This window comes from Cynoglossus semilaevis, chromosome 2 (genome assembly GCF_000523025.1).
Source record: "Cynoglossus semilaevis isolate Cse_v1.0 chromosome 2, Cse_v1.0, whole genome shotgun sequence".
NCBI lineage: Eukaryota > Metazoa > Chordata > Actinopteri > Pleuronectiformes > Cynoglossidae > Cynoglossus > Cynoglossus semilaevis.
Genome location: NC_024308.1, coordinates 18,287,220 through 18,299,773, shown reverse-complemented (window position 1 = coordinate 18,299,773; position 12,554 = coordinate 18,287,220). Strand labels below are relative to the sequence as shown.

The 12,554-nt window shown below is 38.0% G+C and overlaps 3 protein-coding genes across 5 annotated transcripts in view; all 3 read right to left on the bottom strand.

The window, feature by feature from the left end:
* tjp3 (tight junction protein 3) overlaps positions 1-5,498 on the bottom strand; it is an 18,321-nt gene extending 12,823 nt beyond the window's left edge. The window contains exon 1 of one of the 3 annotated variants that reach the window (XM_008307276.3): positions 5,326-5,498. Coding sequence is in view for 2 of the 3 variants with exons in the window: in XM_008307274.3 (XP_008305496.1) it covers positions 1,639-1,722 (84 nt within the window). In the remaining variant the exon portion in view is untranslated. Of the gene's footprint in view, positions 1-409; positions 1,613-1,638; positions 1,965-5,325 lie in introns of those variants that run through there. The other 2 variants (XM_008307274.3, XM_008307275.3) reach the window with 2 other exon arrangements.
* LOC103399996 (methyl-CpG-binding domain protein 3-like) overlaps positions 1-12,554 on the bottom strand; it is an 844,757-nt gene that overhangs the window by 457,169 nt on the left and 375,034 nt on the right. The gene's annotated exons all lie outside the window — the stretch shown is intronic.
* The window catches only part of sbno2b (strawberry notch homolog 2b), a 45,746-nt gene continuing 39,492 nt past the window's right edge, over positions 6,301-12,554 (bottom strand). Inside the window, exons 29-33 of the mRNA XM_008307278.3 lie at positions 12,330-12,422; positions 12,101-12,232; positions 11,716-11,792; positions 10,980-11,170; positions 6,301-10,666 (exon numbers count right to left, since the gene is read on the bottom strand). Of these exons, the coding sequence (XP_008305500.1) occupies positions 9,399-10,666; positions 10,980-11,170; positions 11,716-11,792; positions 12,101-12,232; positions 12,330-12,422 (1,761 nt within the window). The 3' untranslated portion in view covers positions 6,301-9,398. The remainder of the gene's footprint in view (positions 10,667-10,979; positions 11,171-11,715; positions 11,793-12,100; positions 12,233-12,329; positions 12,423-12,554) is intronic.

The following is a 12,554-nucleotide window of genomic DNA, read 5'->3' as shown; positions in this document are numbered from 1 at the left end:
AGGGTGTGTGTTTGACCAGGTTACTCAGTAACAGATAGGCTAGCGGAACGGAAATCTGTATATGATTGACTGACATAGATACCTAAGAGAACTAAATTATGCCATACTGTAGTACTATTGCACGTACCTGTTGCAACAAAGCTCAAGTCAGTGGTCAAAAAACACCCAAGACTAATTGATAATCAACACTATGAACTTATCATATGAATCATCATTAAAACACAAATTATATTTTTCAAGCACAAGAGAAAAATACAGATTACCTTACATTTTAAGACAATAATATTTGTATTCACTCGTAGTATTTATCCCTCACAAATTAACCATTAGAGTGTGTTAGCATTAGTACAGACATCACCGTTTGTGTTGTGAGACCGTTGAAGCTTTGTATTCCTCCCAGACCACTTACCACATGGTCTTTGAACCTTACTTCCATTTCCCACTAGGATTTCACTGCTGAACAAAAACACCTGCTGCCTCCAGCGCTCAGCGAACAGCTAGCCTTTTGTGCTCCATACGACAACAGCAAACGGCAAACAATCACACGTCCAAGTTAGACTACTGGCTACTCCATACAGTATGCTACGTAGGTTAGTTCCACGTGACTGCCAACTTCTGTCCTAATTTAAAAAAAAAAAGAAAAAAAAAAAGAAAGCAGTTCCCTAACCACTTGGTGGGAGAGAGCTCACCTGGAGGACTCCTCCCCCACTCAGCCTTTGCCCTCTCTCAGTCACTCTCCAGTGCCCTTTAATAAACCTGGATTAAGGTGGAGCTGCACCGCTGCTCATTAAAGCTGCATAAACAGCAGTAAGGGTTTCAGCATCTGATATTAATTCATACTACAACCCAGCACAAAGGCAGTGGGAAAAAGATATTGAAATCATCATATAGTAAAATAATAATAATAATAATGATGATAATAATAATGCATACAGTAGTTTCTGTATGAAGGTTTCATTTACATGGCCCTGTTTGTACTGTGGTTCCTTTAATAAACTGTTCTCTGCTAAATGTTTGCCCTTTTTGCCTCCTTTTAATGAACGTGTTAAGCTCCTAGAATTCTCAGAATCAAACCTAATAAAAATATGTGAATTTATCTTTTTCTTAGCATAATACCTGACCCAGTTGGTGTGATAAGTTTTAAATCTGACAGCCAAATCTCAGACTAAAAATCTATACAATCACATGACATAAGATACAGTAATGAAGGCATAAAAGCAATTAAAATACATAATTTTACGATATTATAGCTAAGATGCAATATTGTTAATTTGACTAACAACGTCACATGTTCAGACTGTCTTACTAATGAATATATCCTGCTCCTTTTCCAAAATGTTAAGAAATAATTTTTGTTATACGTTTCCTTTTTTGTATTTGTTTTATAGTTTTGCACAAAAATTGTATTATTACTTTCTTGTTGCATTTAAAAGAGCTTAGTCTTAACACCTCGGGTACCTTAATCTAACAGTAAATTAGGGATACAATCTCAAAACAATTACGTTAAACAGACAACATCAAAATAAAAACTCTTAACTAGAGACACACAAGACAATATGCTGCGACTAATGCCAACTCATGGTCCAAACGTTCCTGAAAGACGTTTTACTACTATGTTGCTAGAATGCATCCACTTACAGGCACCACCAGAAGTGGTGGTTTGGGCTCAGGAGGCAAAGAACCAAAGTGCTTCATCAGTTTAATCCGCTGTTTCAAACTCATATTTGGTCTTCTTTTTGAAAAACTTGCTGAGTGACTGAGTTCAAAGTGAACCTTTGTAATATTCCCTTTGTCCAGCCTGTGAGTCCCTGTTTCTAGATTAGTCCCAAGTGGTCCCTTTCTGAGCGTTTCTTCAGATTCAATAGTTTCGCTGGCTTCTTCTGTTAGTGGTACACAAGTATAATTCCCACAGAGCAGCAGCAGGTAGCAGGCTGCTGGCTGAGTTTCAGTCTACCGGGTGCTATGGTTACATCTGAGGAATGAGAGCACTGAACTGTTAATAATTGATGGGTTGTTTGCTACACTAGAAGTCTGCTTGCCCAGAGTAAAGTTTTCATGGGTTCTTACACAGACCCTGCTGTGTTTGAGATTCAGGAAATGACCCTCTTACAACACAGAGCCTCAACGGTGCAGCAGTGTCATGGTCAACGTTTACACATGCCACACTGTATAGGTATGCTACTATTTCTGTTAGACTATGGTTGTCATTGTGCAAACTGGACTAAGGCACTGGTGACCAAAAATCTCAGCTCGGAGACTTTAAACTGTGGAGACTTCACTTGGATTGACCTGGACTCAAATATGTCTTTAGTGAGTTTGACATCGACTTCACTCAAACTCAACCCAGGTTTCTGTCTTTTCTGATCAAATACAGACTTGACTTGAAGTTACAGAGTCCTGGGTGACTTATACTTGGGACTTGAGCTAATAGTACATAACAATAATAAGATATCAATGCAAATATTATGGTAGCTTTATTTCGCATGTTTGTATGTGTCCTCTGAAAGTGCATCACATTGTTGCTCGACAAGATGGCGATCTCTCATCCATCCATCCATCCATTATCTAAAGCTTATTCCTTTAAATGGGAGGCTAAGGGGACTGGAGCCAGGATTCACACTTGCAGGACACACTGTAAGCATTATACAGCATATTACACCAATTAATCATCTCAATCTTATCTGCTAATAGTGCATCAGCATTTAAGCTTTTCATCATCTCTGTCCCCTTTGTTCCATAATTGTTTAATATTGATAATAATGCTTCCTCTGTCGATAAATACGTTTTTTTAAGTATACAGTGCTTAACAGTGTAAGTACCATGTATCAGTTCTAAACTAGGTGATGTCCATATTCTGTGACAGTTTCATGTCTTTTGCTTGGATTAGGAAGGTGCAGTATGTGGCCCCATTTAGCCCCAGACTGGGAACAAGTACTGAATTATTAAAAGGTTGGAACAAAAACCTGGGTTTAAAAGAAGCCACTACTGTTACAAGAGTAAACATCCAGAGAAGGTGTGCCTCCTCTGGTGGGTAAATATTCACTCAATCCTGTCTCAAGACTTCATGTGTCATTTTAGAGGTCACTTGGTCTCATGTGACTACATGCTTCAAGAACATCTTGCTTGATCAACAGCCAAGATTTGCAGCAACACTGCAGTTTCTTTAAATAGCAACTCACTCAAACAATCCACATCAGTAAATATTAATAAGTGACAAAGGCAGAAAGACTGGAGTGCATTTCATTACAAAGTGGCTAGTGGTAACTGAGGAATAGTAAAACCTATCTGTGTTGAAATGGAGCTTAAGAAGACAAATACTCCAACTGTTTACACAGCCCTCAGAGTTGTAAATGCATGTCGTGGACTCACTGTGGAGTCAACCATGATATTTGCCATCAACAAGTCAGTAGCCCGGTAAAGCCACAATTCATACAGGCTGTACATGCATCTTACACAAATGTCTTCAGGTGGTATCTGCAAATATCAAAAGTAAAACAGAATTTTGTTAGTACTGTTGTACCAGCAGACATGGCTGAAGAGGTTGTACAATGAGTATTCCGAGTGGAGATACTTTTTAGGTGGGGTCTCAATACATATGTAATGAACTGAAAGTATATTTATTTGCTAAATAGGTGGAACAGCCCTGTGGGATATAGCAGTGTGTGTGTGTGTGTCTTTCTGTATTAAACCTAAATGTTTTCAAACTGACACTTTATCAATTAACCAACGACAAAATCAGTAAAACTAATATTAAAATAAAATCAAGATAAATTAGATTTTACTTTCTGCATAGTTAACATAGGCTTTAACACCATTTGCATATTTTGCATTTGGAAAATGTAATTTTACATTGACATTTAAACTTTATTGTGACATTTTATGGAGCAACTGCCAAATGATGAATCAAGTATTCAAAAGGTGAAGAGATAATAGAAAAGTGAGATGTCATTAATAGTAGATGGGTTATATAAACATTAGTCAGAGCCATTAAGCCATACAGAACTCATACATACAGTGTCTAGATATCTCTGGTGTGCTGATGATTAACTAAGTTTACTGGAAATGTCAAATAAATGTTGTGTTCCTTATTCTACCGATAAAAACGTGTGGGTTCCTAAAAACATTTGTTTTTGTATTTGTGATTTAGATTAACTTCCCCTGTACACATCAACCAAAACTATACCAGTGTCTAATCCAGAACAGTAAGTGAGAACCCTTAGACTCAGACCTGACACTCAATGTTGTCGCCATTAAGCGAGTATCAGTTAATCAATAAAAAAAAAATGACTTGGGTCAAGCAAAAACAGATGTAGCAGTTTGGGAATGTCGAGTCGAAACTGTTGTGAAACCTCAAGGTAGAGCAAGTAGAAACTTGTAAGTGTGGCAGAACCAGTAAGGTGAGTTGAAGAAAAGTGGGGTTTGAAGGTGCAAACTGAAAACTACAAACCCACCCAGAGCAAACAGGGCGTTGTGTACCATAATATATAGAGTATAAAATCAAGAGGAATTAATAACAATTAGCCTCCAATCACAGGATAATTTTAAATGAAGATCACGCATAGAATTACACTATGCCCTTCAGCTGACAGCATACAAGTCTCCATCTATCTGTGTCACAAAGTCCACTTCACTCACAATAAAAACATATCGAACTTGATAATTATCTTATTTAGGTTTCTTTTTTCCACACCTTTTACATCAATGACACTAAAATACAAATTGCATTAAAGCTGCATATACAGTATGTGCTCCATAATAAGCATAGCAACTTGCTTTTGTAACTTTTCTTTTTTATATATATATACCTTTTTTCCTGACAGTTCAGGTGAACTGTTTTCTGTCAAAACGTTCCTATATTTTAAAATACATTTATGTTTTAATCGTATTGTGGGTGGTATTCATATGCTAATCACTACAGGTCATCATATACTGTATAATACTCATCTAATGACACACACATTTAAACATATCTCATTACAAATAAAATAAATTACAAATACAAAACATATCTCTTAGAGAGAGAAAAACAATAAATTGCTGAAGAATATCCACTGAATTACAGGCCTACTAATACAAAAACCTACGGGTTATTAAGATGATAAGTCTGCTAAAGCTAAATGCTAACGTTAAGGATTAAATTCGGAAATAAATGACCAAAACAAAGCCAAAAACAGTGAAAAACGTTCTCTCCTTGTCGACCTTTTAATCGAGTAGTAACAATTATTTCAACAAGGCTTTGCTAACAAGAAGTGACAGGTTATCTGCGAGTGTGTATGTTTGTGTGTGTTTATATGTGTTTCGGTAGCAGAGAACAAGCAAACGCACCTGTAAACTTTGACCTGACGTCCACCTGTTAGTCCTTCACTCTTAACCGATGCTGCTTCGAACACTCTCACTTGTTCCTCTGTAAGGCCCGTCTCGCTGGTGTGAGAATCTTTTTCCGACGCCGGAGAAGTTTCTTTCTAAATCTTTCTGAAGACAGGTAAGTAGGCGTGGCCTCGGCGGCCATCACGTACAGGTGAGTTTCATCACGTCATCGCGCAGCATCCGGAAGCAGAAACAGTGACGGTCTTTGTAAATAAGACTAATGTAAATACGGATGGTCAAAACGTAATATTGTAGAAAACCATATAATACAGTGTTTAGTGAATTAGTAAATTGTTTAAAAGGTTTGTCAGCATATTAAAAAAATTATAACTGCAAATGTGAACTAGAATATCTTAAATTGGGATCAATATTTAATGTGGAAAATACTGTAACTGAGTGGATTAAAAGTTATTTTTTAAAAATCTGCTCTTTTTATATAAAATGCTATAATACCTGTTGCAATCAAAGAGAAAAGATGTTTTAAAATACTTTTTTGTGTAAAAAAAGTTACGTATATACCTTTTTTCACTCAATGTCATCAAAAACTCCATCTGACTTTATCATTCAAAGATAAAACCATACATTTTTTCCCATGTAGGCGTTTAAAGATAAGAAAGTATTAACAGATTAGGTTAGGTATTGTGAAAGATGTAGCATTGCTGCTTTTTGCTGTCCCTTGAATATGTAATAATGGCCTGATATTTAAATAGATATAATAAATAATAAATAAAATATAATACATTTTTTTCACTTCTCCTTTCCAAAGTCGTATGATGATATTTTTCCCAAAGGAATTAATTAATGTCTCTGTGTAAATAAATTCAAAATATAATTTACAGTATTGAAAAGCTGTGAAAAAAACCTGGTGAAACACATACAGAGATGCGTCTTCTATAAGATGTACATGTTAGAAAACTAATGAACATATGAGACTTGGTTTCAGCAATCTTCAAGTTTTTATTTGTTTACAAAGTTAAGATTGCAATTTCATATAGTCCTTCCTTAAATGAGTAGAAAACCTTTTTAAAGAATTAGTTGAAAGGCACAAATTTTACAATATATACATTTGGATCTAAATTATAAATATATAGAAAACAAAAGCACAACCCAGAATAAAAGTGCTGAACACAGTTTCTTTTGTACAGAAAAAATAGGCTTTGTTTAAAAATACATACAATCAGTAGCATGTTTTTGTTGTGTTTTTTTTGTTAGCAATAAATTAGAGAGTAATATTATTCATATAATATGCAAACGGTGGAGAAACAAGAAATGGTTACAGTATACACAGAGCAATCCATCAAAGAAAGGGGAAAAAAATAACGCTTGCAACACTCAATCATAACCAACACGAGAACAGTAACTTGATTATGCCATTCTTAGTGCAAAAAAAAAAAAACAAAACAAAAAAAAACCCAATAAAACAAAAAAAGCCTAACTATTCTAAGATTAAAAAAAAATCCTTTTGTTCTAAATATGCGGTCCATATCCTCAGCTGCATAAAGCTATACGTGTGTGACACACACAATCAAAGGCATATGTTTTTTAGACTAGTGTCCTGGAATGTGCCCGATGAGGAATAAAGAAGGCGCAAATAACATGGGTATAAAGAAGAGAAGCTACGGAAGATTACAAAAAAAAAAAGCAAGAAAATTACTTTCAACATACACTGTGAACAAAACCCCCTTTTTAAATCTTTTTTTATACTGAGGGAGAAGTTCAGGCCCCCCCGCACCCATCAAATGCACAGCGCTGTGCAAAATCTGACAACTACAACGCGGATTGAAGTAAAATGAAACTGTCCACAGAAAAAAAAAATGTTTCTGAAAAAGAAACAGCCTTTGATCTTTGCCCTAAGAATGCATAAACACTCAAAAACCACTGACACTTTCACATGGACAAACAGCAAAACTCTCACATTAAGTGTAAAACATAAATACAGCAAGAGTCACAGCACTAAAGATAAAACAGGGAAAACAGCACATGTATTTGTTAGATTCACCACTGTCTTGGGGGAAAACAATATTATATATATGTATATATATATATATATTTATGCTAATGGCCTGCTGTTATATCTCTTGATTTCTTCCTGAGATTGATGTCCTAGAGCCGGTAACTTCAGCCTCGTCTGTGGAACACTTTGGTATCTCTCTGCAAACTGAAGGCCTGACTTAAGGTCTATGAGTACGAGGAACTTAATTGGAGAAGAAAAAAAAAGAAAGAAAAGAGAGAAAAGCTAAATGAAATGAAGTGAGCAGAAATAAATCCAGACACTGTACAGCAGTACAGAACAGTGCAATTGTATTTGGTGGCAGGTTATAGAAGTATTTGTTTTTATAGTAATCCCGTTGGCTAGAGACATCCCTGACCAGACCATTCTAATAAGCAGGATAACATATCTAAAACCCATATTTCCCTTAAATATAAATAACAACATTTTATTAATAATAACTATGACTGAAACACCAAGAACGGACTGCGTTCATCACGTGAAAACTTCGCTTTACAAAAGTTTTCAAAAGGTTTTAGTTAACTAAAAGACTTTTCAGCCAAACAGAAACAAGTCGATTCATACCATGCAAGTAGAGCACTAAAGCTTCGTCTGACAAACTTCAACTGAACTTTTTTAGACTTCTCCGCTTCATCGCACATGTAGATAACTGTGGTTTTATTGCTCTTTCTTCATCTTAACTTATCCCAGACCTCACAGGTTCTCATGCCCCTATTTATTTGACATGGAAAATAGGTTTGTACAGCTGTTGGTTATATTTCCATCTCTTCCCAAACCCAGTGTGGGGGAAATGACTTTTAAAAGACAAATTTAAGTTCTTAAAAAAAACATAAAAAAAGAAACACCACCACCAACACCAACAGGGATTTTTATGAATTTCATTATTTGTCTTTTACTGTGTGGAACGACTGAGATTCATTTTTATGACAAAAAAAAAAAAAAAAAAAGCGAACAGAACATTTCAAACTTTCCTGAGAAATTCAATGTCAAATCAAACCATAAATAATGTTGGTAAATGACAATTCAGACTTTAACAACAAATGGAGAAAATCTTTGTTTCTTGTTTTAAAATACAATGTTTATCTCAGCTGCTCGTCAATTTGCACACTGTCGCAGCTCCACAGACCATTCAACACTAAAACAGCTGTAACGGAGGCTTCTTCCTGAAACCCACCACCAGCCCGGTGTAACACACAATGAATGACTAAAAGGGCTAAAGGTTAAATAGAAATACAACATATTAAATTATTATTATTATTAAAAGCAAATATAAAAGTCTATACATCAGGCTACATGGATATTTAGACTGCATTTATAGATTCATCTGAAGGCACTGTTTGCAACAAGAGACTGCTTTTCCTCCCCCTCTTTTCAACACTAGTGTTCATAAAGCAGAGAGAGCAACAAGAGGGACAGAACAATGGGTGAGGCATTCCACTGATGATCAGATTTAATACGTTTTGTTTTGTTTTTTCAACTCACCCCCCCTTTCCAGTTTGACAATAATTTTTGTTTTACTCAAACCAAGCCTTTTGCATAAACAGCCTTGATTAAGACAAGACAAATGGCTGTGAGGTGAAGGTAACAGTAAAGCAGACTAACAATTTAGTGGTGTTTGTTTGGAAGTTCCAGCACCTTCACTGACCATACCTTGTTAGAGTCTGCAGTGGGAGGCTTTCTTAAGCTTTTGTTTGGACGCAATTTGTTGTATTGATATATATATATATATTATTTTACTCTTGTTTCTTTAAACAGCTGCCTTACACTGTGGAGCACACACTTTGGTGAAGATATCTGGGGTTGATCGAGCTCGCTACCGCTTCAACTATCTCGACCGGGTGAATGCTAAAGGCGGGTGGAGACACGGGTGAGCAGAGCGCAGGTCAGGCAGTGACGTGACTATAGGCCCTGAGGGTGGAGAGGGTGTAGGTCCGAGGGTGTGGTCATACACAGCAGCAAACAAGATGCTTTAATACACACAAAAAATACCTAAGAGAGTCTGTCCGGTTTCTGCACCTTCTCACTCTGGTGGTCTGTACTTAATGACAGATTTGCGGTCTGGTCCTGCTTGGAGCATGCTGTTCAGAGCCTCTCGTATGTCCAGGATGTTGGTACTACAGTGGCCGTTGGGTAGGGACTGGGGGTCGGACTGAGGGAGGAGAAATGGGGGAGGAGAAAAGTGGGGGGTATTGGTGGAAAACAGAGAGGAGGAGGATGGGCTAGAGAAGAGAGAAGAGGAGGATGATGACGAGAGGAGAGAGGAGGCAGGGGGGAGGCTAGTGGAGCTGTGACCCACGAAGTTCTTTGACACAGTAGAGGCAGAGGAAGCGGAGGAAGAGCAAGAGGAAGAGGAGGGCGAAGGGCTGGGTTTCTGTGTGGTCATCTGCGGGGAGAGGTCAAATAAATCTAATAGGTTTTGGTGGTGGTTGACCAGCAGGTTGTGATTTTGTTGCTGCTGCTGTGAGCTCTGCAGGTGTTGCTGCTGCTGCTGCTGCTGCTGGTGGTGGTGTTGCTGCGGTTGTAGCAAAAGAGGCTGCTGCATTTGTAACGTGTGTTGAGCATTGGTTGCATTTTGGGAAATCAAAGACTCCAAATTAAATTCATCTTCAAAGCCTGGTTGAGTCAGACCGTCCAGAGCCAGCCCCCCCTCGGTGCTGTCTGGGGACGGTGATGGTGAGCTGATGGTCAGGTCCAAGATCTCGTTCATGGAATTCTTGGAAGACAAAGTGGGAGACAACGCCGTCTGTGTGAGTGGGTACGGTTGGTTCTTCAGCTGTGGCAAAGAGGGCATGAAAGACTGGGGGTAAAACTGGGAGAAATTAGAGTTGAGGCTGACTGCACTAGGCAGCGGACTAGGGTTGGACGTGGAGGTGGTGCTGGAACTGTTGGGCCAACTATTAAGTGTCCGTTGCTGGGTTTGACTGGAGTTTCTCTGTAAGGACAAAAGCGTCAGGTTCTGGGAGGGAGACTGTAAAGAAGATGGAGTTTGTCCTGGTATTCTCTGCAGCTGTGAGAAGCTCCCCGGTTGTATTCTAGCATTCTGGCTTAGGTTTAGTTTCAGGATTGGGTTTTGGCCCAGAGCCAGGGACTGGTTATGCATCGGTTTCTGGCTGAACAGATTTGCCAGGAGGTGCTTGTTCTCCTGCTCCATTTTACGCATTCGCTCCTCATTGAGCCGCTGCTCCACCGCCTTCTGCTCCTTCTCCTTTCGCCTTCTCTTCACCTCCTCATCCATGAGCAGGAGCTCCTCACGTACGCGAGCCACACAGTTTTCGGGGATTTTGATACCTTTTAAAAGAACAGAATTACAGAGTGATCAGTCACAAGAAAGGAGTTTAAATAGCAATGAGGCAATGTAAGTCAAATCATTACATTAACTGTCAAAATGCATGTTAATGAAGATATTTAATCCGACATAATAAAATGAAAATTGAAGACATTTAAACACGGGCAAACTGAATATCAGGAGTTTCCACAGCTGCCCTGTGACTGATCAGTTTAAACACTCACCCACACACACACTTTTCCATTCATACTGGTATTTGCTATTGAATCTGCACACACTTCAGTTTCAGTATTCGGGGTGAGGAGACGTTCTTACCGACTTGCTTGTTGTGCTGTTTTGTTCGGAGGCGGACGATCTGCAGGATGCTGGAACTGGTGATGTCAGACACCACGTCAGACACACGTTTCCACACACGCAACAAAGCACCACACAACATGTGGTACTGACGCAGACGCATACCCTGCAAGCACTCCTGTCCTTCCTCAATTTTCTTACACTTCCCATTCCTGCGGAGAATAAAGGGAAATAAATATCCAGTGATACACAAAGGACGTTTTCTGGGGTACTGAGTTGAACAAAGGGCTATTTATTTGATGAAAACCTTCCCAATAACAAGTTTAGATTATATTTTCACAATATTTATGGATTATTAATCCTATGCTTTAGTTTTTTTTATTTTTACAACATTTAATATTAATGTTGTCACTGTGTTTCACCAAAAACATAATATTTTTCTCTTTGTAAACATCTGTGAGTGGGAAGCCCAGTATTGCATGCTGTTCTCCAGAATTTTGTAATCTGTTGATGGAACTGCTAATGACCTTTGACCTAATTTTGACCTAATTTTGAAAATACACATAAAAGATGAACGATATTATCACTATTGAATTGTCAGGTCTCCATGGTGACTAGTGCTTTTTTTTGAGCATGCTCTAACACCAGACTTTTTTTTTTTGAGCATGCTCTAACACCAGAGTGGTGGCATAACATCATTATGTGTGGCCTTGATCATTATAAATATCCCATTGAAGACGTAAATAGTTCTGCTTACCAGTTGGCATGACTACACTTCTTGAAGGAGAAGGTGAATTGGTTTTCCCAGTGGTCTCTGGCTTCCTCTGGCATCACCTAAGAGAAAACATCAAAACATGAGTGATTTTTGTACAAAAGTTCTGAGCAGACTGATTACATTAAATTTCAGAAGGGGGTGATTTATTCAGAATCATAAAGCTTAACGATTTTTTCATATAAATCTATAACATAATTTACAATATTAACTGACGATAATCTGGGGCAGTTCCTGCAATTGACCACAGAGTGGCAGCAAAGTCCATATTCTAAATACCTTTTTAGGAATCTACATGAATCTAAGCAGTCTATACTTCCCAAACATGATATTTCAAATGTGTTATCGACAATATTTGATGGCTTTTTACCTTCCTGTATCGCTGGCGAAGATTTTCCAGGCTCTCAGGATGAGTCTGCTTTCCAATATTGGGTTTATAAACTATAAAGTTTTTGCCTCTTCCCTGTTCGGCCAGCAGCACACATGGGTGGTTACCTCGCAGCTGTAAAACGTCATGTAGACAGTAGCCATGTAATACATATAAACAATTACCATCTGTGTGTGATAGATTCATTTTTGCAATATTCACAAGGTCCAACCTTCTGGGACAGGTAGAATCCCTCATCAGGCCCACTATTCTTGAGTGACCTTTCGAAGGCCTCGTCCCAGGTCATACCTCTATCCACACTGATCTATAGTAAAGTTTAAAAAAAAGGAGAATAAACGGGATGAGCCAAGTGTTCAGGCAAACCAACAGTACTGTTCTGAAAACCAGACAGGCCCCCACAGTAAAAGACATCATTTAGATCTATACTTTTAAGACT